Source organism: Seriola lalandi, unplaced genomic scaffold (genome assembly GCF_002814215.2).
Source record: "Seriola lalandi dorsalis isolate HSWRI2012SDOR001 ecotype SW California unplaced genomic scaffold, Sedor1 jcf7180002054104, whole genome shotgun sequence".
Taxonomy (NCBI): domain Eukaryota; kingdom Metazoa; phylum Chordata; class Actinopteri; order Carangiformes; family Carangidae; genus Seriola; species Seriola lalandi.
In genome coordinates, this window is record NW_019524657.1 from 115,816 (window position 1) to 142,482 (window position 26,667).

At 39.2% G+C, this 26,667-nt stretch overlaps 1 protein-coding gene across 2 annotated transcripts in view; it reads right to left on the minus strand.

The window, feature by feature from the left end:
- Window positions 1-9,969: 9,969 nt before the first annotated feature.
- Window positions 9,970-26,667, minus strand: part of mphosph8 (M-phase phosphoprotein 8) — a 30,158-nt gene continuing 13,460 nt past the window's right edge. The window contains exons 8-14 of one of the 2 annotated variants that reach the window (XM_023403276.2): window positions 18,314-18,454; window positions 17,819-17,905; window positions 16,717-16,871; window positions 16,244-16,395; window positions 15,355-15,479; window positions 14,950-15,033; window positions 9,970-13,387 (exon numbers count right to left, since the gene is read on the minus strand). In XM_023403276.2, coding sequence (XP_023259044.1) covers window positions 13,346-13,387; window positions 14,950-15,033; window positions 15,355-15,479; window positions 16,244-16,395; window positions 16,717-16,871; window positions 17,819-17,905; window positions 18,314-18,454 — 786 coding nt within the window. In that variant the 3' untranslated portion in view covers window positions 9,970-13,345. Of the gene's footprint in view, window positions 13,388-14,949; window positions 15,034-15,354; window positions 15,480-16,243; window positions 16,396-16,716; window positions 16,872-17,818; window positions 17,906-18,313; window positions 18,455-19,338; window positions 23,126-23,548; window positions 25,929-26,667 lie in introns of those variants that run through there. The other variant, XM_023403274.2, reaches the window with a different exon arrangement.

Below are 26,667 nucleotides of genomic sequence, written 5' to 3' on the forward strand. Positions count from 1 at the left end.
TCCAGTTCAGCAGGAAAATGACAGACTTTGATCATGAGGGTCTTTGGTCAAGGCGCTAAAACAGGCTGCATTGAAGTACACAGCTCAGGTCCAATCAGGAGCAAGGATCCGGGTTGAGAGAGTTCATGTTCTCAGCTCTGTCGGTGCAACATCGGGTTTCCTCACGTAATTTCATCCAGACATAAGCAGGAGAAACCAAAGGGCTGGGAAAAATAACTAATAATCACATTAGAGAGTTAGAAAAATGCTGTGCACACCTTAACAACAATAAAAGTCCCTGTTATGAAAGTAAAAAGGAGATTAGAAAAAACATATCTTCAGGTGCGATAAAAAAATCACTGTAACTCAGTACAACAGGCCAGGTTAGAGTCACAAGGAGAACTCTGGAGAGGTTTGCATCGGGGAGGCAAAAACTCAAATGAACTGATGATTACGTTGTCAATATGGCGGATCAGGTGCGTTCAATTGTTACACCGAAACGTGCAGATCGGATTCACGTCATGGGTCGGCGGTGCAGAAAAACGGTTTCCATCCCTACAGCGCCTCATACGTCACTTAACACACTGGATTGTAGGCGATGATGGGTGGAGGACTGGACTGTCGGGTGTGTCAGTTACTGAGCAAAATGTCGGAGATTTCAATGTTCATAAATTACACAAAAATATATTAACACGTGACCCTGGATCCACATTGAAAGGAGAAGTGCAGACTGATCCTTCACCATCCCACCAGTGTTTGTGTGGCCACACAGGAGTCTGAGACCTCTGCTCATTTCATTTCATTTTCAAAGCAGCCAATTAAGTCCATCTGGCTCTTAATTTCACATTTAGCTTTCATACAGTTCAGTGCATTTCTGCCCTGAATATGTTAATATTTCATTTTGGTAGACTACCACCTGCTGATAAGGCGTCATTTATAAAGGGTTTATAAGCTGCAATTAATGACTTTTATTAATGTTTAATAAATCATTTACTAATGATTTATAGATCAGTTATAAGCCACTAATAAGAACAACTTTTGGGTTGCTCATCATCTTATTATTATTATTATTATTATTAGTTAAATTAATCTGAGAGACCTCTCCAATTAACTATTTGACCACTTCTGGAAAAGTGCTGCACCAAAATCAATTTATAGACAGCTTTAGTTACTTTGCACCTTAACATTATACATAAAAACATACAATAAGTTAATAAAATACAAAGCATTGTAATGATTTAAACCAGGCCTCCAACTCTCTTCGACCTCTTATAAAAGCAGAGTTGGGGCTTCTTCTCATGATTCAGATGTCTGAGAACTGTTTCCACCAAACACACACTTCTCCTCCAAACTTCTCACATGGTTTCATTTAATACCACGTGAGAAGTTGGTTTCATGTTTTCTCAAACTGCTATTTGAGGTCTTCTATGGGCCTCAAATAGCAGTTTGAAGCCCAAAGAAGACCTTAAATTATTCATGTCACTAAAATCAAACATTAGAGAAAGGCCCATGACATTAACATTTGTGTGTCTTAGCTTTTGTTTTTTTGACCCCTCACATTTGTCTTGTGACCCTTTGAAGGAGTCTGTCCCCTTGGTTGGGAACCACCAGATTAACTGTATGTAAAATGTTAAAACTAGCTCCACTTTGAGCAGCTGTAACAGTAAAATACTGCCCACACACAGATGCATAAGTATTAACAATCTAATAATGTAATGTATCATCAGGGGTGTAGTCATAGGTGGAGCGAGGGGGACGGCTTATAGGGCTCCAGCCCCAGATGTTTTCCCAAAAGATCCGAATCTTATATTTAGTTTATTTTAACATTATTTATATTTATAACTTCAACTTGGTGTCATTTTCTCTCAGTCTCTCTGACTGGACCGGCAAATCAATGGAGCTCTATTAATACTGTATTAGGGGAATAGCCATTCATATTATTATTTATTTTTGGCAAGCTGGGACAGGACAGGACAACCTGTGGACCAGGAGAGGAAGCAGGAATAGAAAAGAGTGAAAAGCTGAAGTTTAGAGAAGAAGAGAGGAGAAAAATATGTGATGAAGAACCAGGAGGAGAGGGGTGGAGAACGGATGAGAAGAAGACAGAGGAGGAAGCCTGGATTTGAAGAGTGAAGAATAGAGTAGAAAGGGAGGAAAAGAATGACAGAGAGAAGGGGAAATGAGATGTGAAAACTCTGCAGGTGAAGAGAAAGAGGGATGGTATGGAGGTAGATTTTGTCTCAATATTATTTTTTGTGAACTGATTGACAATCAGTGAGTAAATGTGCGATCTGTAGATATAAAACACCTTCTAGAAATACAAAAAATACATTTGTAAACTCAGAAAAATATCTTGCAAATTTAAAACGGGTCTACAAACAATTTTCACGAATAAAAACATATCTGTGAGTACATTCAACTAATTTACAAGTACATGAAAAGCAATAGTGAATATCTTCCTAATATTTAGAACTTTCAAAAAAACACTATTGAATCAATTTTCTTTTCTCTACGCTTGTGGATTTGTGTTTTATACAGAGTTATGAGACCAACCTTCTGCCGATCTGAATGAAAATCGATTTGTATCGGAAAACAACTGACCGCCTGCTGACGCCGCCATTTCCGCTTTTCAAAGTAAGAGTACGCAGTCTTTCAGCTGTTTTATTTCCTCAAATAATCAGCGACAAGTAACGTGCGCTATGTTAACGGTTGTAAGATATGAAGTGACACAACCTGGTTAAGGTGTTTGATAGTATGGCTTTTGGCGATGATATTTGTTTTGTTAAGAAATTACATATTACAATTTTATTGTTCATTGTTAATATGCAGTCTATGCTAACGTCAACTACTCAACCGGAAGCCGTTGCCAGGGTGACAGCAGGGTTCTTGCAACATTTTAAGAGTCAAATTTAATGCTTTTTAAGACTTTTTAAGACCTCAACAAATAAAATTTAAGACTAAAAAATGTCATAACAATTTCTTTGGTAGAAAATACTCAAATTTATTTTATTTTAAACACAATCAAAGCTAACAGTTGTATTTTTTAAATTTTTTTCCCTTTCCATTGTGACACAGAACAGAGCCAACAATCATTTTCCAAATAAGGACAGAATAACACTGAATAACACAAATAACACTTAAAGCAGTCTCCATTGTAAATAACTTCAATAATCAAACTCCTCAAAACAGCCTATCCAAAGCCAAAATGTTGAAAATCATTTGCATAACTGAAAAACAAGACCAATGTTATCATCTTCTTGATGAATGAAGCTATGCCATATTTGGCGAGATACGCCGTTTTATTTTCACCACAGGTGAATGACTTTGCAAGCTGGGAATTGGGGAACATGGCAGCAAAGACGCCACTTATATCCTCATTAGATTTAAATGAATTATGCCTCATCACAGTATGGAGAACCCACAGTACCTCTGCCTTTTAGCTTTTCAAAGCTGACTGAGAGGTGGCGTCTAAATTTGTAACTTTAGCTCGTGCTCCGAACAACGCAGAGATTAGCCTGGTCCCACTGTGGCTAGCTGCCACCGCATACCGCTGGTGCTTAACTCCTCTCATATGCGCCTCAACTGCTTTGAGACCCATGGTCCCTAAGGAAACAGTCTTTTTACGAAATTTGCACATTGCCTTATTGTTATTTTCAGCGGGGGCCAACCACTTCCTAAATAAATCCTCCTCCATCCATTTGTAATTGAATTTGCACTTTCCCATCTTTGCTTTTCGAACCGCACTTTGACAACCACCGCGTGTACTGGCTGCACGCAGGCCGACGTCAGTCTGTCGCTGACCGTAAAACGGCTATTAATCGCGGATCTCTCATTTACGACGGTATTTGTACTAAGTTAAACAAATACACACTATGTTTTACAGTCATCCACTGAGCTTTCCCATCGGCATTAAACGCACCGTCTGGAAATTTAATACCTACAACAAATTTATGGTAAATTTAAGACAATTTAAGACCTTAATTACCCGGATTTTAATTTAAGACTTTTTAAGACTTTTTAAGACTTTTTAAGGACCCGCAGGAACCCTGGGGGAATGAAAGCAGGGTTCTGACATTTCATACTGATGAAGATGCATTGTAAACTCATCATGCAAACATACATGATACAATTAAAAGGTCACTGTAAATGTGCATTTAATGGCATTTTACAATTTTTCTACCTAAATGAGTTATCATGCATGAATACAAGTGTACACAGTATCCATTACACCTGTTAGGAAAGAATACTAAGATATTTGTTTGACAGATCAATCAGTTAGACATACAATGCATTTACAAAGTATTCTGGCACTTTTTTAAAAACATTTTCTTATTTATTATTCTAATGTTGAAATTGTTTAAATCATTCATCAATGTACAATGTCAGCTAGCAGCTTGCTAATGCCAATGCGACTGGGGGTGTTCACAAATAATACGTTTGTAGTTGTAAATCAACCTTTATAAACCTGTAAAATAAATCTGCATGAAAAATTGAAGTTTGTGCATGTGAAAAAATTGTGCTTGTAGTAAAGAGATTTGTATTTGTTAAAAGAGACTGTGTGACTCAAAACTGAACCTGTGACCAGTGGTGAGGCTACACAAAGACACAGTCTGTGAACAGATACAACATAGAAAACTGTAAAACTCAGCACTCAACATTCCCAGTGTGTGACACTGACAATTACGCATTTTGACCCGTGTAATGTCAGTGGCCCACACTGTGGAAACTTTTGAGTGCAGAGTTTTACACAGTTTTCTGTTCTGTATTAGTAAACAGATGTTGACGAAACCATGTCTTCTTTTTTATGTTTGTGTAGCCTCAACACTGATCCTTTGTTCATGGTTTTGATTCACAGTCTTTTTTAACAAATACAAATCTCTTTGACACAAGCAAATTTTTTTCACATGTAGAAACTTGAATTTCTCACACAAATTTATTATACAGGTTTACAAAGGTTGATTTACAACTACAAACATTGGAATTATTTGTGAACATCACTTTAAAAGTTCAAAATCATTATGACCCTAATATGAGCCTATATACTTATGGGTTGCAGTCATGCGCAGGACTTACCATTTCTTGCTGGTTGTGGGGGACCTCAATGTGGTTCTGGCTGGAGCTGGATTTCTGGCGTCCCTATGAAAACACATAATGGTAAATGTATTAAATAAATGGACTTCTGTAAGAAAAACAAGACTTTGTGAATAAAACTGGACAAATCATATCAGAGATGAGGTAGCACAAAGACACTATGAAAAACAAAGTGCATTTGTCAAAACCTGTGAGCAGATAGGGAGTCAAAAACTGTAAAACTTGATGCTTAAAGTTAAAAGTAGAATTTTGACCCTATTTTTTTTTTTTTTTTTACATGTGAACGAGATTCCAATCACAAAGCAGAGTCCAATCAGAGAGGAGGTGGTTCTTTCGTCTTCATCTCCACAGTAGATCCTGAAAGGCGTAGTAGATTTTCAAGTTGACAGTGACAGAGTTGAAAATCTACTGCACCTTTCAGGATCTAGGACAGAGATGAAGGTAATGGAACACCTACACTCTGATTGGACTCTATGTGAATGGATTGTCCAATCAAATTTAAGTGTAAAAAATATGGTCAAAATTTTACTTGTAACTTCAGTGTCACACACTGTGTGGGAACTTTCTGCTTTCCATTGCAGGGAAAACCAGGTCATTTTAGGCAGCTCTTCACTATACAGCACTGACTAATATTTACAACTAAAATTCATTACACTAACTCAGTCAGATCCTCAGTCAGTTTACAGGAATCCTGAAAAGATTTTAAAAAGGTTGGACTCTGTGATTGGACTATCATTAAACATAAAAGAAAGGGTAAAGATACTGGTGGAGGCAAAATGCATCATGTCAGTCAACAACGTAGCTCAGGCTGAAGATGTCTCTTTGCTGCAGACTGCTCGCTAGGGGTCGAAAATAAATGAATCCTAAAATGTACGACTTTGGCTGTAATGCAAATGTCCCTATCTGTAGTCACCACTCAGGTTTGGCGCAGTGTCCCGCCCACAGCACCATCTGATTGGTTACACATCACAAGCAATAGCCTATCACACTGAAGACTAGAGCAGCTCTGGTTGGCGAGCGAAGCTGTGGTCAAAAAACCCGCTAAGACCTAACTAACATTCTAACTAACTAACATCGAGCTTTTGTCGGTAATGGAAAAGGGTCGTATTGGCATTCACACCGGGATGAAATGGCAATGAAAGAGTAGATGCAGCCCCGAATTAGTTTTTAAAAACACATATTAACCGATCGGAGGCTCCGACACTTTTATAGGAGCACCAACCCGGAGATGAAATGTGACACATCCGTTTTAACAGTTTGCATGGCGGTTAGGAGCTCACTCTTCCGCCCCTGACAGCAGACAATCCTCTCCACTGAAGTTTCAAAAACACTGAACAAGAGAGAAAAGCCATATCTAACTGCTAAGCTAAAATAACAAGCAGATGAATAGCATGCCTACCTGTAACCAACCAGATCAGACATCCCACACTGTTTCCGCTACTCCAATGCTGCACAGAAAGCTAGCCGGCTAGCTAATATTACGAACAACCTTAAGACAGGAAATACAACTGCTCATGTCTCAGAAACATGGCAAACTGTTAACTAACGTGTTGTTTACAGAGAGTTTTAACAGAAAGACTGGAAGTGTGATTTAAATGAAGCTTTTTTACGACGATACAGGCCTCTGTTCATACTGCTTACCTTGTACCGTGAGAGAAGAAAACATTAAACCAAGATGGCGTCCCGCGCGGAACACACCTCAAACTACGGTATCCCACAACGGTCAAAAAACACCAATATCGGGATTCACCTGGGAATAAACATCGCAACTGCGACGCCCAGTGGTTTATTTAGGCTACTGCCCTACACATGCATAACTGTATGTATACATGTATGTACAGTATATGCCTGTTAGTATGCATGTATGTGCAAGTGCTTAGTACCAGTATTTTTGTATGTGTAAGTGAAGTATTCAGTTTTTCCCTAGCGGCTTCTCATAGAATTGAATAAAGCTGAGTGACACACATTGATATTGTGGATAATAGCAAACTGAGAAATAGATTTATTGAGCACAGAATAGATTTTAATTTGCTCAGGTTACGGTATTATTCTCTCAAAAATATTTTTTCTTCAAAATATAATTTGTGTGTTTACAAAATGTATTTGTGCACAAAAAGTCCCACTGTGCAGTCAGGAATGAGGCACAAAAATAACTCCATACTTTTACAGTAATTACTGTAAATGTATGCTAAATCTATTGATAAATAATAATCACAATGTTCATAAACATACAGTTCATTAATTTGAAAGCAATTTTGTCACATATGTTACTCCTGGGCCCAAGGACAGTTAAGTCTGTATTATCTGTCCTTAAAGCTAGAAATCAGAGAGAATCCATAGATTAACACAAGGGGCACTGACAACAGCTGTGTATTCCAGTAAAGTATTGATTAAATGTCAGAAGTGACAAATGAAAATGTGGAATGCAGGAATTGCATTACTCTTTTTAATTGAGTCAGGCTACTGAAGATATATTGCTGAAATTACTTTGAACCACTAAATTCCCTCACTAACCCCATAATCTGTAGTAGCTGTGTAGAGTAGCTCCTAACAGGTCTCATCCAGATTTTAAATTGGATACAAAGTTTAAGATTTGAAACATTAATTTCAGTGTAAGAAATTCCACAAATATTTTATGGCCTCAGAGCATCAGAGCCCCATTCATTGTTACTAAGCAAACTGGGATGACATTGCACATTTTAAGGTTCTCCCTTTGGTTTCTTACTTTGAGCAACTGAGAGTGCAGCATGGTCACAAATATTCACCAGTTTGTTCTGGGGCACAGGAATAACAAATGTGAATTCTTAAAAAGGGTTGGGTTCTCCTTTAAATGCACAATCCGTGATTATGATGTTTTGTTCCATCCTCAAAGCATCTGGAAAAATAACAGGCTAAAATTAGAAATATTAAAGTCATTATTGAAGCCTATTGGGGACTATAAAGATGATCATGTAAACTTGAAAATGAAAATGTAATTCCCCGATAGCAATGTAATTTTTCACATGTGTTCTAGGATTAAACTGGACTTCACTTGATGAATATGAGCAAAGCAGCAGAAGCAGTCAGCAGGACATTTCCAGGGATGGATGAGTGGAGCTGAGAGAGTGAAAGAAGAAGAAAAGAGGAGGGAATGAAAACAGAGTGATCCGGAGTAGATCAAATAAAATACTGTCTGACATTACAGTACATGTCCATGTTGTTTATCCTATGATGCTATTCCGTAAAGAAATGTAATATCATTAGAGTAAATGTTCTTCTGTTGGCCTAAAATTCAGTTCAGACATTCAAGACATTTACTTGGCCTTGTTGTGGATCCATGTCTGCTCAGTTAGCGCAGCATATATCATTATGGTCTGGATTTAAATGTAGATTTGTCATCTAAACATTCAGTCTATGAACTGCACTCAGCATAGTGTAACAAAAGAAATAGGTATCAAGATTAGTGATGCTGTTTATGCCAAAGTCATTCACCACCTGTGTCATGTAAATTCAAAATAGTCACATCAGACAATTTTTGCTTCTTTTTATGTGGCAGTAGCGAAAATTAGTCTTTGTCAAAATCGCTTAGATTAGAGAGAACAATTAGATTCAAAACATGATGCCGGTTTAGGATGATTTTTTTTTTCCTGGGCAACTTTCATGTTTTTACCAAATGATGTACTAATGGCTTGATACAGTAAATAGTGGATCTAGCTGCTGTGAATGGGGAAAAAAATTCCCCGGGGGAGAATGTGAATATCAATGTCTGGCTCCGCCCCTGGGTGTAGTGCTATTTGTCTATAGTACTGGGATGCATTAGTCATCTATAACTGACCACACAATGAAATGTTATACCGGCTCTCTGAATAGTTAATGAAGTCATCATATTTCAACTCATTTATTTACAAAAAGAACAGGTTACAGTAACACTGCCATAGAGGATTTTGTCCAGATAGCAAAATTAATCCAGTCCTTACTTGTTTGTTTTGTTCTGGCCCAGTAAACGTCTGGTTCCACAGCTCAAATCTGGCCCATAAACTGCATGATTGTCAGATGCTACTTCCACATCTGGACCAATTCTGGCACACACACATAAAAATCTTCTGGCTGTCAGCCAATACCAAAGGGTATCAGCCAGATGCTGCCCAGATGTGGGAGAACATGGGCCAGACTCGGGCCGACAAACCAGGCATATGTTGGGCCAGAATGATGATGATTGGCTACTGATGGTGAGGAACCCGCCATCTTTCCTTCAAATAAGGACACACAACTTGGAGGCAGTGACCCCATCCCTGGCTCCATTAACAGTCCGCGGTCAGTAAGTAAAATACTTGGTTCTCCTCCTCTTCATCACAGTCTCCAATCCAAACATCTCAAAGATGATCATTAACATTAGATGATCATTGTCATTCATTAATTAGCCATACTGCTGATCCTTTTAGGGTCATGGGGAGGCAGGGATTTCACATATGGAAGTCATGGCCAACAGAGTTGCTGTCGTGAATTTGATACAGTGGCTTCAGGAATTATTCAGAGCCCTTCACCTTTTGCATGTTTTATTTGTTGTGTATATTTTACTTTAATTGAATAAAATTGTCATTTTTGCCAGTAAACAATGATATACAATATTCAATTCTCACTCAATAATTTAAATTTATCTTTCTCTTGTATTATTAGACATGAAACTAATAAAGAAGAAGAAAAAGAACAGGAAATAACTTGTGACTACACCAAACTCCACGTTTTTATGTGGTAAATTAAATCTAGAAGTTATCACATACCCACATACCTTTTTTTCTCTTCTTACTTCTACTAAATAAAGCCTAAATAACTACTTTGAAAAACGTGTGATCTGAGCACCTGGCTTATCACGTACAGTGACACAAAGTTTGTGTGAGGAACGACACAGAGAACCCAGTGTGAAAATAAATGTACACATTTTATTCAGGACAGAGACACGGCCTCAGGGTAAAGCGGTGACTGGCTGCGGCGTCTATACAAACAACATTGAGGTCACTCTCTCTCTCTCTCACACACACACAAACACACACACACACTGTACATCTACCTGCAGGAAACATTCAGAGCCAAATATTTGTCAACACGCTCAAAAATAAAGGTGCACACAGGAGGCAAAACAGAAGACCCGAATCCTGTTCGCCCGTTAAAGGACCATTCTACTGTTTTTCTCTCAACTACAAATCCTACGTATTGTTCCTTACGCTGACAATTTTTCAATGCAAGCTTGAAAGTTTCAGATCTCTTAATAGATTTTTTCCTTCCTTCCACGCAGCCACTGACTCATGTTCATCTCTACGCACTGCAATAGTCAATTAGCAAACTCCTGAAACTTGCTACATCGGTGTAATTCACTTATTATTGTGGCGTAGTCATGAATGAAGCATCACTAGCAGTTTAAAGTCCAGATTGATTTGAAAAGTCTGTGCGGTCGTAATGGTAATTCTTTTAGATTTACACAACTCAAGTAAGTTTCAAGAGTCTACTTCTGATTCTGAACCAATCACTACATGGAAAATAGGACAAATACATTAAAAACTAGGACACAAAGCACAGTGGTTTGCAAAAATGGGTAGATGTACTTGTAAACTTTGTAATAAAATTAGCTAAAACATGCAAATTGACTGGTTAAAAGTCTGTTCTGAAGTTATCTTTGGTTTTTCCAGATAATCCTCAAACAGTCCTCCTGACTCCCAAAGGTTGGATATGCGAGTTTTATATATTTTTCTTATTTAAAACACTTTCCATTTCACACCGATCATAAATCTAAGTAGTCACATGATTATAGAGCTGCCCACAAATTGCTAGTCAACAAACAGAACACCAAACACATCCTTTTCCACATGTACCGACTCGTCAGTTTTCATGTTTCTTTGGCTGCGTTGTTCGAAGTTCTGCTGCCACTTAACAGGCTGAACGGAAAAGTACTGCATGCAAGTCAACATTGTTAGGTCGGGGATGAAGTGAGTGTCAACATGAGAGAAGCATGATTTCTGTTGAACCCATTTGCCTCTGGTGTCTAAACCGAATCAGGGAGCTACAACACCAGGTAAGCAAGAGGTGAGCAGCTCTGTAATGACACGACCGAAGGGAGTACAATCAGAGAGTGTCAGAAAAACAGGAACCAAACAGTAAGGTTTTCTTAAAGGGGGGGGGGGGGGGGGGGGGGGTTCTTGGGAGAACCAGCTGTTTGAGGTGCTGAATTTGAACATTTATTCAGAAGGTTTTTGTACTAGACTGAACACACACCTAACAGTTTAAGTCTGCTAAAGACAAACAGAGATCCGATTATATTTTCATGCATATGCTCTGAATACAGGCGTCCATACTGTCTCTACCGGGTCGTCTGGTTCTTTTTGTAACGTATTCTACGTTGTCTCTGAAATATGTGTGTATCAAAAGAAATTTCTGGAGTCAGATTTACACTCGGAGCTGTTGGTTGAGTTTGTTTAACAGTCAAAAATAGTACAACCGTGTATATTCCTCCTCCTCAGTTTTCAACTGTGAAAGACAAAACACAAGATGGTGTGAAAACTGGATATTAAGGCAGCATGGACAGCAACACGGACAGCATTTCAACGGTACTGTTCCACACTTATATAGACATATTGCTGGCCTGAGCTGAGTTCAATAGGAAATATCACACAGCTAAAATCTAGGCGTGTTCTCACAACATTTGGTATTTGTCTCCCTGTAGAGGGGGTCCTTTAAAATCAACTACACTTTTCAAATCCGGGCAAAAAAAAAAAAGAAAAAAAAAAGAAGACTGTTTTTGTCGGAGGAGTGAGTTTTGATTGGCTGTCCTGCACCGACAGGCTCGGTACAGTGTCCCTGTAAAAAAAAAAAAAAAAACCCCAAAAATCCTGCATCGATCAATACGTGACCAAAAAGATTTCCAATTTTAAAACCCCTGACCTTCACAAGCAGGGCGGTCGATCGAAGGCGAGACATTTTAGCCCTTAAAAGTAGATTAACATCAGAGCTTTTCACTGTAACACACTAAATAATTTAACCTACTCCTAACAGTGGCAAAGAGCAACAAAACATTAGCAGTCATCAGATGACACTTTATAACTGTATATAAGTATGTATATATTTATATATAGTATGTAAATATGTACAGACCAGAAAATATAAACAGCAACAAGGAAGGCAAAAAGGAACTTTTCATTCATTAAAAACGCAACATCTTACTTTGAAATCACCTCATTCTGGTGTGTGAACTTGTGGAAAAAAAATCACTGTAAACAAGATACTGGGCGTCTAAAGGAGAATTACACCCAACTTAAGGATGCACGTGTGTTGTGTCTGTGCCCCACGTGAGTTGAGTCAGTGTCAGAACTTTTATATTTCTCTTCTGAAGTGATGTGACTGAGTTGTGAAATTAGGGAGAAAATAGGTCTCTGGTTTTGTGAAACCAAAAGATGTTATCAATCTCGGTTGGCGAGAAAATCTCTCATTCTGTGACAAAAAAACAACAAAAGCACAATTTCCCATTTGTTGTTAACACAGCTGTGTCAGATTTGACAACCAGTAACGCATCATAGCTTTAGGAAAGAGTTCATAATTTTTGACTGAGAAGAATAAAATCCTGGGGGAGGGAGGGGGTTGGCAACACTCACACACAAGTTTATACACTGAAATAAGTCCATTATAAAGTAATGTGTCACCAAGAACAACTTGAGTGGGAAAGCACCAGCTTGGTCCAAGGAAAATGCTAAAAATAAAAAAAAATAAATTAAAAAAACAGCAATGGGAAATCCCCTCTTCAAATTCACCCAAAAATCCAATCTACACACACGTACACACAAACTAGGTCTATGAACAAACACACACACACATCTATCATATCCAGGCTCACAGGAGGTGGAACTCTGGGGGGAAAAAAAGGCACAACCCAGGAGGGTTTCAAACTCTGAAGTTTTACTAAAGTGGAAGAGGCGGGAGTTTGTGGCTGCCTCCTTCCACCCAGAAGCTGTGGAAGCAAAGGTTTCACCGACAAATGGACGGGCTGCTCGAGGGGAGGGTCACTCGTGAGATCCTCGGATTTGTGCTGCACGTGAAGGACGAACGCGGAGCTGCTGTCTGGACAGGATTCAGATGTCGTCACTGACGTCATTTCACTTCACGGCGACGAAGATCCAACAAAGTCTTCCTCTCTTACAAGACAGTGAGCTTGGCAGAGCATTTCAGCCGCTGCTCGGTGTGTGTGGCGGTGTGTGTTTTATTTGTGTGTTTTGCTGTGGTGGCCAGGGCTGGCGTGACTTTAGAGGAGCCGTCACTGCAGCTGCACTCTGTACGCACAGATGAGGAGTTTGACCTGAGGAAAGAAGAACATCAGTGGAAAAAAACTCAGTTAGACGTTCTGTTAAAGAATCCACAGCTAATCTATTACAACAGTTTGACTTTTTGGTAGTTCAGTTCTTAAAAGCTTTTACTCTCCGCTGCAGAGAAAATTGTACGTTTGAGGAGTTGATGAGTAAGGCCAGCAAAAATACCAAAAGCAACAATAAATTAATTCTAACAAGTATCATCTGTCATAGAGCCACACACACACACACACACACACACACACACACACACACACACACACACACACACACACACACACACCAAATGTGACTGAACTGAAAATACTGCCCAACACACACATTTCAAAATAAAACTACACTGTATATTTGTGAACTGTTTCCAAAGATTCACGAGTCCCACAGACAGAGTAGGGAAGTTGGAAAAAATTGTTTTTATGGGATTTTTTTTTTGGCAAGAAAGAAGAAGCGTGGAGAACAACGCCAGCCTCATCCTTTAACATGTACTGACAGCCACCGTCACTGAGCAGGAAAGAGATAAAGTGACTAAAGCACGTCATCTTATATAGTAAGAATGACTTGAAGCTCAGAGAATAAACCCTCTAATTTTGTTCACCAAGATTTTGAGTACGTTTCACTCCGGACTGCAAGAAATGATGTTCCCTCGGCTGTTTCCTGAGCAATGTTTGAGACAGAGCATGAGCCCAAAGACTACGACATGATTCTGGATGCTCGTCAACAAGAGCCCTGACAGCGACTTGCATGTTATTTGTGGTAGCTGGCTAACCTTAACAGTGATGCTGCAGCCAAAAAAAAACTTTGTAGTTTATTCCTTCGGGTTCACTAAAAGACTGCAAAGTGCTGCATTGGTGTTGTGCCACAGGTACAGGTGAGAGGATGAAATACTTTCCAGGTAGTTTTCTTTTTAGTTTAATCCACCATTTATAATACTGTGAAATAGGATTCTACACCTCTGTAAAGTTATCACGGCAGAAATCCTCTCTCCAGGGTGGCCAGGTCACAGTAGTAGAAGTGCAGTTACAGAGTAATCTACCAAGAACTGAGCACTTTCACTATGATCTGAACGGGGCCTTCATGAAGCCTTGTGATCAGCTTGGATTCTTTAGAGTTCATTTGGGAAAAGTTTGAACACATTTCCTCTCCACTGTCCATCTGTCCACTCGTATGATCCACTTATTATTACAAGGCACTCGCATTTTCACTACAAACTAGCCGCATACACAGCGTCTGTCTCTGTCCTCGCATCCCCTTGTGTTGAGCTCGCGAGCAGGCACTCGCCTCCTTTCATTGGTCAAGAGTGATGCTCCATCCAAGCTCACTCATTCAGGAAGCTTCTTTCTACAATTTAGATTTGTCCGAGCACTCGGTTTCCTGCAGTGCAGCTCTCGATAGTACATGACCGTTACCATGAACACATAACTGTGTCTCTAAAGCTGCTGATAGCTGCATCATTTATGCTCCTTTAAAAAGGACAAATTCTCAATCCTGAAAACAGCTGTTTCTCAGACTGTTTGATGACCTGATTGGTAGAAGAGTCTTTTTTGTGTCTCACCTTGGCTGTTGGTGCTTCTGCTAGACGAATGAAGAGTCTGTTGATGCCTGGTATTGGGCTGAAGGAGTAGATGAAGTGGCTATCCTGAATGTTTGAAGACAAACATGGAAAAAAATTAGGAAAACAAGTATATCCGCATTTAATATAAAAAGATTTACTAAAATAAATTCAGTTATAAACAGTAATGCATACATACAGTTGTTTCCTGTGAAGTAGGTGGTGTAATAGGTCATGTGAATCACATGCAGGAATGGCAAACTCCTTCTAATGAATCTAATGGATTATAACTATTTTTATATGTTGCCCACTTTTGATCTGCGCATTTTTTAAATTTGTTCTGATGCACCTCTTGGTAAAATTGAGCTTTTCTGTGTAACTGAACAGCTGTTTTTGTCAAGAACCAACCAGGAAGATGGGCAGCTGGAACTTGTCGTTGAGCACCACGGCGTGAACGCTGCAGGGGCCGCAGAGCCTGGCTGTGATCTCGCTCAGGAAGTTGGCGTGAAAGATGAAGAGGAGGATTCCTGAGCCTGGAATAAGGAGCGAGAGACAAGGGTATCATGAGAGAGGAAGAGAAAAAAGAATAAAAAGGTAGAGAGCGTTCAGCGGATTAAATTTAAGGCTTTTTAATACCATTACAGAGATGCACCACACTATGGCATCAATAAGGTATTTTAATTTTTATCCCTCCTTCAACAAACACTTTTTAAGATTTTTTCACGTTCATAATGGTCAAAGAACGAGGGAAGACCAGTAGGGACAATACGGCCTACAACTATTCATTAAGTAACAAATAATAATAATAATAATAATAAATATTTAAAAAATAATAATGATTCTTAGTAGCATAATATCAATTAACAAGTTTATAAACAAATTTGTTCATTCACATTAATGCTGAATTGACAGTAAAACATAATAATAATCATAATAATAATGATGATGAAATGTAATTCCATTAAAAAAAGCTTAAACAGTTTCCTACATGCACAATCCAGAGCTCTACTGGTCTCATATGCAGTTTATAGATGAGGTAATGTAAAGGTATAACATCTCCCAGCAGACCATTTTTAATAGATATAATTGTGCAAGAAAAAATATTTTTCATAGCTTATATAAGGCTGTTTCTCTGAGACCTGCAGACACCCTGCTCCCACACTGTTGTCTCCATTTCAAGTGACTTTTTTTGTTGGGTCTCAAGCCCATTGTTGAGAGACTCAGATGGATCAATAACGTGATCAGCCCAGCACCATCATCTCTTAAGCTGTGTGAGATGATAAAGTTGTGTTTTTACCCTCCGGTTGTGGCTGCGACTTGAAGGCAAACTCCATGGAGAAGTCGGGCCCCTCGCAAAGCCTGTGGCAGGCCAGAGGGAAGACGGGCTCCAGCAGCACCAGACGAGACTCAAAGTACGCTCGGATGGTGTCCTCCGCCACACTGGACAACCTGACCGGCAGAGACACAAAGAGTTACAGGATAAGATGGAGTAGAGCATGACTACACACCAGACAGCTGTGTAACCAAGTGTAGCTGCTGTATATCAGTTAGTAAGAGCCATGAAAAAAAAAAAATTATTTGATACTTTACTATCAACATGAAATCCTTATTTTCAGAAATCAAACTTCTTATTCAAACTTATTCAACAAAAACATACAACCAAAAAGTATTTCAACATCTAAATACTTTTTGTTTGTTTTTCCTCCAACACACACAAACACACACACACTCACACACACGTCTCCCAATCGTTTCCACCCTAGCACTCACACGCTGATGTGGTCCCTGATGAGGTCGCACACCACCAGGTTGTTGCTGAGCTTGGCGAAGTACATGGCCGTGTGTTTGTGTTTGGACAGGATGTTGCAGTCAGCTCCGTACTCCAGCAGGAGGCGCACTACGTCAGCGTTCCCTCTTTTACATGCCTGTAGTGGAAGACGGGAAACCTTTACAAACACAACCTGTGTCCCATGTATAGATCCCTACTGCTGTCATTCAGTCTGCTGGATAAGAGGCCTAAAGGTTCATTACAGGTTCTTTTCTTCAACTTCTCCTAAAACTTAAACACTTTCCAGACGATGCAGTGGAGGATAAATCATGTCTGTCATTACTCTGAAGATTAAAAACACGTCATCCAAGCTGGTTCAAGACTATTATTGTGATCTTAGTTGATACATTTCTGACCCTTCTCGGCTTGTGCGTGAAGTTTCAGGGCGGCTGGGTGACATGACTGAAATCAATGTTGCTATATGAAAGAACAGTTTGACGTTTTGGGAAATATGCTACTAGCAAAGAGTCGGATGAGAAGATTGATATGACTTTCATGTCTGTATGATAACTACAAAGCTGCAGCCAGGAGAGGGTTAGCTTAGCTTAGCACAAATTGAATCCATCATTTAGCAAAACAATATACCTCCTTTGTCTATTCTGCACAAAAAACTGAAGTGAAAAATGACAAACGGCAGGGTTACGTGGTGGAATATTAGCCGGGGCGTAGTGACTTTCTGGAGTCTTGTTGCCACCATGATGTCACCAGCAAACCAACAGAGCCTCTGTGTTAGTTACTGAGCTTTAAAGGTGCTGGCATGGGGATTGTTTTAACCCTTGGACAACTGTTTCCTCCGGATTTAACGGTCTTCTAGCCGTAGCTTCATACTTAGCAAACAGACACGAGAGTGGTATCGAGTCTCAGAAAGGAAGCAAATAAACATATTTCCATCAATATTGAACTATTCCTTCAACAATTTCCTTGAAGTAATTAATTTAGACAACATACTACACTCGTAATAATCACAATTCAATTCCAGATTGCTAAATGATTATCAGCAAATTATCATCAAACATGAGGCTTGTGTGTGAAATGCAACGTTACCTTCATCAGTGCGGTCTCCCCGCTTAGTGTCTGAGCGTTGAGGTAGGAGCCCGCCTCCAGCAGGATAGCAACGGTCGTCAAGAAATTCTGATAGAGGACAGAAATAAAATTAAAGCTGTGAGAGAATAAACAAAAGTGGTGACTGTCTGCATTTTAGTCTCAGCCATTTCATCCCTTATAAAAAGGTTAATATATCATTTAAGGTATACCATTACATTTACATTCATACATGACCCAATATTGAATTCGGGAGATTCTACATGTCACTGAGTCTTAGATAAAGACTGGGTGGATCTTAACAGGAATTACATAAGTCTGTATTATCATTAATCATTTGCATCTGTGCCTTAACAGAACCATATGTAAGGCAATTGTAATTAAAGTTAAACCTATACATATCTCTGCTGTTTTTTGTGATAAGTTTTTACAGTTTCTGACTTCAGTGGAAATTCTAGATGAAATTTAATGTCCATAAATAACATTTAGCTGACTTACCTTTTCAGCAGCGTGCATTAGGGCTGTAGTGCCGTTTTTCTGTCGTCCATTCACCCTCACCCCCTTCTTTATCAGCAACCTGAGGATGTCGTCCTGTCCCCCCGCTGCTGCCAGCATGCTCAGGGACATGCCACTAACGTCCTGTGGACAAAGAAGAAAGATACAAAGCTAGTGTCACAGACGAAAGGCAGTAAAAATGACCAGCTTCTCACTAACCTGCTGACTATTGTTAGAGTTTGTATTGTGTCATAGCTAATGAGGGGGAATCCATGACACTTAAAACAAAGATTTCTCAAATAGGCTTTTTTTTAATTCTGCTGTTTTACAACGGCAGACAAAACACAAGGTTATCATCAACTACAGCTCTTTTAAAGCTACAATGTGTCAACCATTGTGTTGCGCTATCAGACGAAGTGTTAGTCCTTCGTTTGCACTTCATAGTTTACAACTGTATCTGAGGAAGGCTTGTGTTCAGTTAATCGGCTTCTGGAGTTATGCTGCTAAATGCATAAAAAGTTTGAGCTGAACAATCCCAATCCCATGCATCCATCCAGTATCTAAATCATCCTCTGCAGGATTGTAGAGAACTAGTACGGCTTGGACAGGTGATCAGTCTATCACAGGGCCAACATAGACAAACACCCAACAACCTTGGATGTTTATATACTGGGAGGAAATGTATGCGGCCACTGGGAGAACATGCAAACATTCATATCTTGCCCCATAGCACCAAGTGGCCAGTGAATGTTTGAGGGGGTGTGATGTGTACTGTTTATTGCTATTTAGCAAATAGCAAAACTAAGATTGTGAACATGGTAAACATTAGACCTGCTCGACACTGGCATGTTAGCATGCTGACATTAGTCTTTTGATCAAAGACGGCAGATTATTTAGTCTTGTGTAAATTTCAATACTACAATTACAAATAAAATCTAATAAACATTTTTCAAAAAGGGGGAATGGAAAAAAAAGGCAAAAACTAACAAAAACAAATATGCAACATCTTTTTTCATAACATCTTCAAATTTTCAAATTTTAAGCCAAGGAGCATTTTATTGTACAAGCAGAAGTTATAAGTTCCTTACAATACTTAATAAGAAGCATTAACTGAAGGCAACATTATTACAACAGGATGAAGAGTAACACGCACTGTGTATACAAGAATGATGAAAGAAAGCTATTTACTATAAAAGAAAAAAAAAAAACTTTGCTTTGCAACATCAAACAGCAATGGTAGTGTCTCAACGCTCTTGTCTCATTTGCAGAACTTCCACACAATTCTTTTCCAGTTGCAGCTGCACCTCAGCTACAGCTGTAACTAATGTATATACTGCAACACAGATATACCCCATTCACACTGAGGCAACAACACAAGAAGAAACATTGGTGTGAATGGCGGAAATGGGTGAAGTGACCCAGGTCTGCACTAATGCATTTGGTATGAAAGGGTGAACACTGTTTACTCTACAGCTTCTACTGAGGATAATAACACAAAAGCTTTTGTCCCTGACAAATAGCAGCAGTGCTGTCTGATACTCTTTGACCATAACTTCTGCTCCTTTTGACCACAAAGAAAATAAACTGTAGATTGTAATTTTCTTTTTATGTGTTTAAACAAAGACAACTACAAAGTCAATTGACCTAACAGAACAACACATTGTTCACAGCTCTTGCTGAATATCTAGTGTAAAATAAACACTGTGGTGACAAAAGCCCGAACCTGTGTTCAATTTTCTTTCGTTTTAAACCTTCAACAAGGTTTGTAGATAAAAGATATAAACTAACTTCCACTTAAAATTAAATATCTAATTTCTTTGTAATTACTAAACTGCACTTTTAGTCATCATTTAGTCACGATAATATAAGGAAAATCAGATTTTTTTTTCTTATATTACATGGAAGGAATTAATCATTTCATCCACTATTTAGTGTGTGGTATATTCAAGATTGCACCATTCTGTATCCAGCCCTTTATATTCAAAAGGGTTAAAGGATGTCATTTCTATTGTTAATGTTGTTTTTTATTTTTGTTAGTGTAATAATGCTTCACTTCTGCAAAAATGTTTTTAAATAATCCAACACTGTGATGCAACAGCCCAGGTAGTTAGCCATGATTTAAACATGATTAACAACACACGACAAGTATCAAGATTGTACTTGCTATGTTGTGTTAGAATCAACATGAATAGAAATAACTCATCAACCTAATGTTCAAAATAAGGCAATCTGATCTTGGCAACTGGATATTAATGTCATAATCATACTGATAATAAAAGCTTAAAAAGTTAAACAAATGAGACCAATGCAGTGTATTTTACCTCAAATTAGAGTACATCAAATACAATAAAGTACTAAAATTTTTCTATACAGTTGCTGTATAGTGATACAAAAATACAACCAAACCTTTCTGCAGCTTATTAATACACATGAAAAAGAAAATAAAACACATATAAATGAAAATAACAGACATTTAGCAACAGGATCTTCAAAAGAAAAAAAAAAGTTTTTAATATTGAAGTGCTCCTAATTCTCTAACATCCACAATGAAGGTATGCCATTACTGCTGCAGGCTATCAGGGGCCATCTACAATTTAGGCTACTGGCTAAAGCAAGAATATAGTACACTTGGGTCAGGCATTCAGGAATTATGTAAAGCAAGTCAATGTACATCTATCATGTTGGAGGGATTGGCTGCAAATATTTGCTGGTAGGTTTTTGATCATCAAAATTCTTAAAAATGCTACTGAAAACAGTGCAGGCAGAAAGATTGATGTCTAAGTACATTTTGAAGTAAAGAAGATTAAAAATCCCTCTGGAAATGTACAGTCACTGAGGCTACCTTTGCTCAGTGCAGGGTGGGAAAACCTGTTCAAGGTTGCCCCAAACAATTCAGCCACTGTCACCTTTCACCGTTTACATTAACACTGTGTCTAAAAATGTGAAAGCGTGTTCGGGTGCCACAGCGGCTATTTGCCACAGCCCACAGCCAATGACTGGTGGCAGGTTGCAAATCCTGGCAAAATGAGGATCACGTTTACTAAATGATCACATATCTAAATTAGAGCACTTCCTAGAGATAACCTGTGATGATCCGACAAACTGACAGTTATATAATTGACTGTGTTACATACGTATAATCATATTAAACATTAATATCTGCTTTTTCTGAGCCAAAGTTACAGTACAAACATCCTTAGTTCCACCCATTTAGTGTATATTCATGCAACAGTACACCAATAGCTTGGTCTGGTGGACTTATTTCAGAATACTTCATGATGTTTTTAAAATGTGTGGTTTAAAGAATGGCAGGGCAGTCTGTAAACGTTGTCATGATCTGTATGACTACGGAGACCAAGATTCACTGACAGTACATTTCACAACAATTCACATCTGCCGAATTTTTAAGCCCCAAATAATATGGGGTTAAAGCCACAGTCTTCACACACCTCCAAAGTCTCACTGCGCACTAATTGTTTTCGAGCATGTCCATTACAAATATTTACAGGGACAAATAAACGGGGCCATCCCAATCCGTGCTTGAATTATGAGTCTCTGGTTCTTGTCCTCCACTTTGTTTGGAGGCAACCGCGTGCCCTCTTCTTTTCATTGACTGAATTGAGTTATGTACAAAATACTTGACTTCCCTCCATGTCCTGCTGTTCAAGGCAGGTTCAGCAGCTAAACATGCATCACAATCCTTTTTGCCTGGCACTTTCACCAGTTTACAGAAGTCTCCAAGCTGACGCCTGACCGCTGCCTGTTCCTCCTCACTCCACAACCTCTTGTTTCTCTTTTGAGGCTTGACAGCAGGAGTGACTCGTCTTCCTGGAGTGGACATGGGTGCACCATCCTGTCCCACTGGTGCTCTGTCGGGAACACTGGGTCCATGGATTGTTGGGACAACCTGTGCGGTTGTAGGGGCCCTGGGTGAGCTTGTGGGGTAAGCTGGTGTACTTGAATGGTTCAGAGGTGTGAATGAAGAAACGATAGGCCTACTTCTGTCATTTAGTGGAGAGAATGCAGGGACCATTGGAGCACTTGGAGTATTTAATGTGGTAAATGTAGGAACCATTGAGGTACTTGGAGCATTCAGCGGACTAAAAGTAGGAATCATTGTTGAACTTGTAGTATCCTGTGGTGTATACACAGAAGGGGGTGGCATAGTTACAGCATTCTGTGTATACGAAGGAGACATTGGAAGAATTTGGTTGTTCTCTGAAGTGTATGCAGGAGGCATTAGTGCATTTGTAGTGTTGTGTGGAGTAAATGTAGGAACCACTTGTGTATCAGTAGCATTCAATGGTGTGAAAGTAGAAATCAATGGCTGACTTGTATGGACCATATTTGAACTAGTGGAACACAAGGATGCATAAGTTGAAGCCATCTCTTGGGGGAATGGTGTTGATTCTCTCAAGTTTGTTGGTGGTGTCATTGTCATACAACAATTTGAACTTTCTGTCAGGTGATCTGGATGCACTGTTGTCAGACTACAGACAACGTTTGCATCTTCCAAATCTTTCTTTGTGGTTTGGACTCCAGCTTTAGGACTCTTTGGATTCAAAATGTTTACATTCCCTTCAGACCTCTGTTGGCTATTCCTCCTCCGTATTGTCTGTAGTGTGTTGTGTACATAGTTTTTGACATCTGTCCAAGATCTTCCACAAAGATCTGGTTCAGCAGCTATGCAAGCATTGCACTCCTTTTTGCCTGGGACCTTCATACTTGTGATAAATTCACTCAAATAACGCTTCACTGCAGCTTGTTCCTTCTCACTCCAAGGTCTTCTCTTTAAAGCACCCTTCTGTACAGTGCCTAAATGATAAAGAATGTAAAGAATCATGGTTATATAAAGAAAATAAAATTTTTATCCAATTAACAATGTAGTGTCTCAATTTAAAATGACAGAACTATGTTAAGAGCTTGCCAGTTCATTTTTGAGTTTGGAAAAAGCAGGATTTTGTTTTGTAAGCTGCTGTTTCCACGACTGTGTGACACTGTCAAAAGCTCCAGAACAAGCACGTAAATGGACCTGGAGTGGAGATTGTTTTGTCTACCCTGGTTTCAAACATCAAGAATGAACTGGGATTAGAAAAACTATTCTACGACAACTTCCAAGGAAGTAAGTGGAGATTATTTTGTCAAATGTTAGCTATACTTTGAGAGCTACATGCCATGCAACGTTTGATATCAATTACATCATTAATGTAAAAAGATTTAAGAGCAAACGGTACTCACCATCCGTTGCCGTGATGGGTGGACTTGATGGCAGTGTGCGATCCATCTTGAGCAATTGTTTGCTCACTTCCTCCAGCTGTGATGCATTTTTTGAGAGATTGTAACACTCTTGGCTGCTCTGTCCCACTAGCTTAGCTACTTGGTCCAATTCATGCTCACTTAGGCTCATTAGCTGCCAGTAGCTGGCAATTTGCTCTCTTAATGATGAGGAGAGAAGTGCTTCTGGGTTTTTAACTCCACATTCCATCGCAGCCCTTCGGAAACAATCCAATCCTCTGATGAACGATGGACCTTCAGTCCGTGCAAACAGGTATGGATTAGTTTTTGACACTCCCGCTTGTTCTCGATTTTCAATGAGTAAGTCGATTGACAAAACCATCCTTTCTGTTAGTAGAACCAGCATGTTCCTTCCATACTGACCTTCTAGTTCCAACCTAGTGAAATTGGAACCAAGGTCCAGCTCCAATTTTGTGCTTTTCCTTATCTGATCTGCAGAGGGCACAAATGTTCCACTTCTCTTTTTGCAAGTGTAAGTTTGCAAGAGCATTCTGCCAATATTTCCTACCCTTCCTCTGTTGAACAGACACACATCTGCTAGAGTGGCCTCGCTGAGCTTTTTCCATGTTGACAAACTAGGACTTTCTTTCAGTTCCTTCCTGGCTTCATCTTCTTCCCCTGTGATAAACCTGTGGAGTTTTATCAAATCTTCCGTTACGGTTGATTTGTCTACTTCCACTTTTTTGACGTCTTGCTTTAGAGATAATGCAAGAGCTTTGCGAGAAAAACACTCATTCCATTTTGTATCAAGAAGCTGTATGAACTTTTTCACTTCACTTTCTGTTTCACAGTCCTCTGTCATGCGACTTTCCCCAAAAGCTATTTCTGCAGCTCGTTTCAAAGAGTAGCCGATCTTTGAGACAAGGGAAACAGTTTTAAACTTACTGGAACTGGGATCAAAACCACTAACTTTTTTTGCTCCTTCAACAGCCAATTCAAATTTGGAGGGTAGACATACTTCATGCAAATACCTCACACTCTTGTCAAGCTCATTTACAGCGAGCACAAATCTACCCAGTTCCCTCATCTTTTGTGCAATATAAGCAAACTGAGACTTGTCATGTTCATACTTAACAGACAACGCATTGCCATATTTACAAATAAGTGGGTCGTTTCTGATATGTCTCGAGATGTCATCTTGATGCATGATGTGGATGATTTCCTCACAGCCTCCGGTTAAGAACTCTGACATTGGAAGAAGCCGGGAGGCAGCGCTATAGACTCTGCCTCTTTTTATCCTTTCAGTAGTTTTTTGATCTCCCTTTCTGGCCTTACACGACCGCTCATGTCTCCATAGATCTGTTTTGCGATAAAAAGCAAAGCAGTGTTGGCAGGGCAGGAAGTCACGAACAGATATGCTGGGATTTTTCACCTGTTTCTTAGTCACAATTTCCCCCTCACCACTTTTGAGAACATGGCAATTATGCTCATAATCTCCTTTATTTCGAATTTGGTCAAGCAAAGACTGCCTGACTTTGGAACCTTTGGGAAAGTGTATTGCATGGGCAACATCTGTTTCCTCTGCGTGTTTCCTTTCTAAGTGCTTTGAAAGTTGGGTGAAAGCCATTTTGCAATATAGACAGAAATGTTTCTTGCTTGTCTCTTTTTTCTCCTCATCCACTGTGCTAGGTGTTGTTTCAAGTACTTTCTTACAGGTCCTCAGACTTGCTCGTGTTGGTTCTTTCTTCTCCATAATTTTCCTTTGGCGCCATGATCGCCTTTTAGCAATCTCCTTTGTGCCCAACTCAGACAGAACTTTATCTGTACTTTCTGAATGACCTGCCACCACATCCTCTGCCTCATCATTCGAGTCATTTGCTTCCTCAGGGATACTTTGTTTGTCAGCAATGCCCTTTTGCTCCACTTTTTCATCGTCCCTTGTCAGCTTCCCTTCTTCATTTGTGGTTGGACTTGAATTACCAAAGTTAAAATTCATTTCACTTGATAAACCCACTTTTGTGTCATCTGACATCCCGTCTTCCTCTGCTTGCCTCTGGTCTTCCTTTCCTTTCCTTTCCTGCTCTGTAGCTGAATCACAAAGAGTGTTTTTGAATTCAGTTATATCCTTCCCATCTTTTTGGATATTTTCATGTTCGCTCATTGTCACTTGCTCAGTGTCTGTGCTGGCAGGGCAGCATGGCATTTTTTCGACATCATTTGGACCATCCAAATCTTGTGGGATATTCTCTTTCTCTCTTGGAGTACCCTCTTCATTTCTTGCACTGTCAAGGTTAGAAGTCAACCTAAGAGCATCATTCGAACTTCTCTCTTCAATCAAGCTCCTCTCTGCTTCAAATGACCTCTTCTCACCAATAGTACACGCCTGTAAAAGAACAAGTATATGTAAGACTCATCGCCAAATCAGATCCCATGAATAATTTGATTAAGTAAGCTTGAAACACACACCAATTAGAAAATAAAGGCGGGAGAAAAAAAAAAACAAAAGCTAAAATTTGTTTTGAGTTTGGTTTGATAAGTCAAGATTTTTTTTTTGGTATTGCCTTGTCAAAATCCTTTGCACACTTTTGAACTGCTGTTTAATGCATCAGCACCTTGGCAATGCCCCACCAAGATCCAAGCTCATTCAGACAAAAGTCAATGTGATGGCCACACATCACTTTTTAGCCCAACATCAGTATCAAAAAACCCCTGACACCTCTCAAATCTCCGGTACAAAAACCACATGTGACCCATTCGAGAACAGTTAATGGCTTTATTGGATCAAGCAGTGTTTTGACATTGTAAATGTCTAACCAAGTATATGTAGTCATGGGGTGTTGGATGAAATGCTACATGGATAGAACAGAATATGCACTGATAACTAGACCTACATTCATGGCTTGCAATCAAAACAAATAATTATGTTACTTTTGTTGTTATATATACATAAACGTTTGGCTTAGCATAGCAGTGTTTTTACAGTAAAATCTATGAAACTGGTGATTTAACACAACATGCTTTCAGTGTGGCTGAAAAACATCTAACAGTGTCCAGGCCCAGGCCGGATACAGATGCTAAACATTAGTTTTTATTTAGATGTCATCTATCCTTTCAAATTAAAT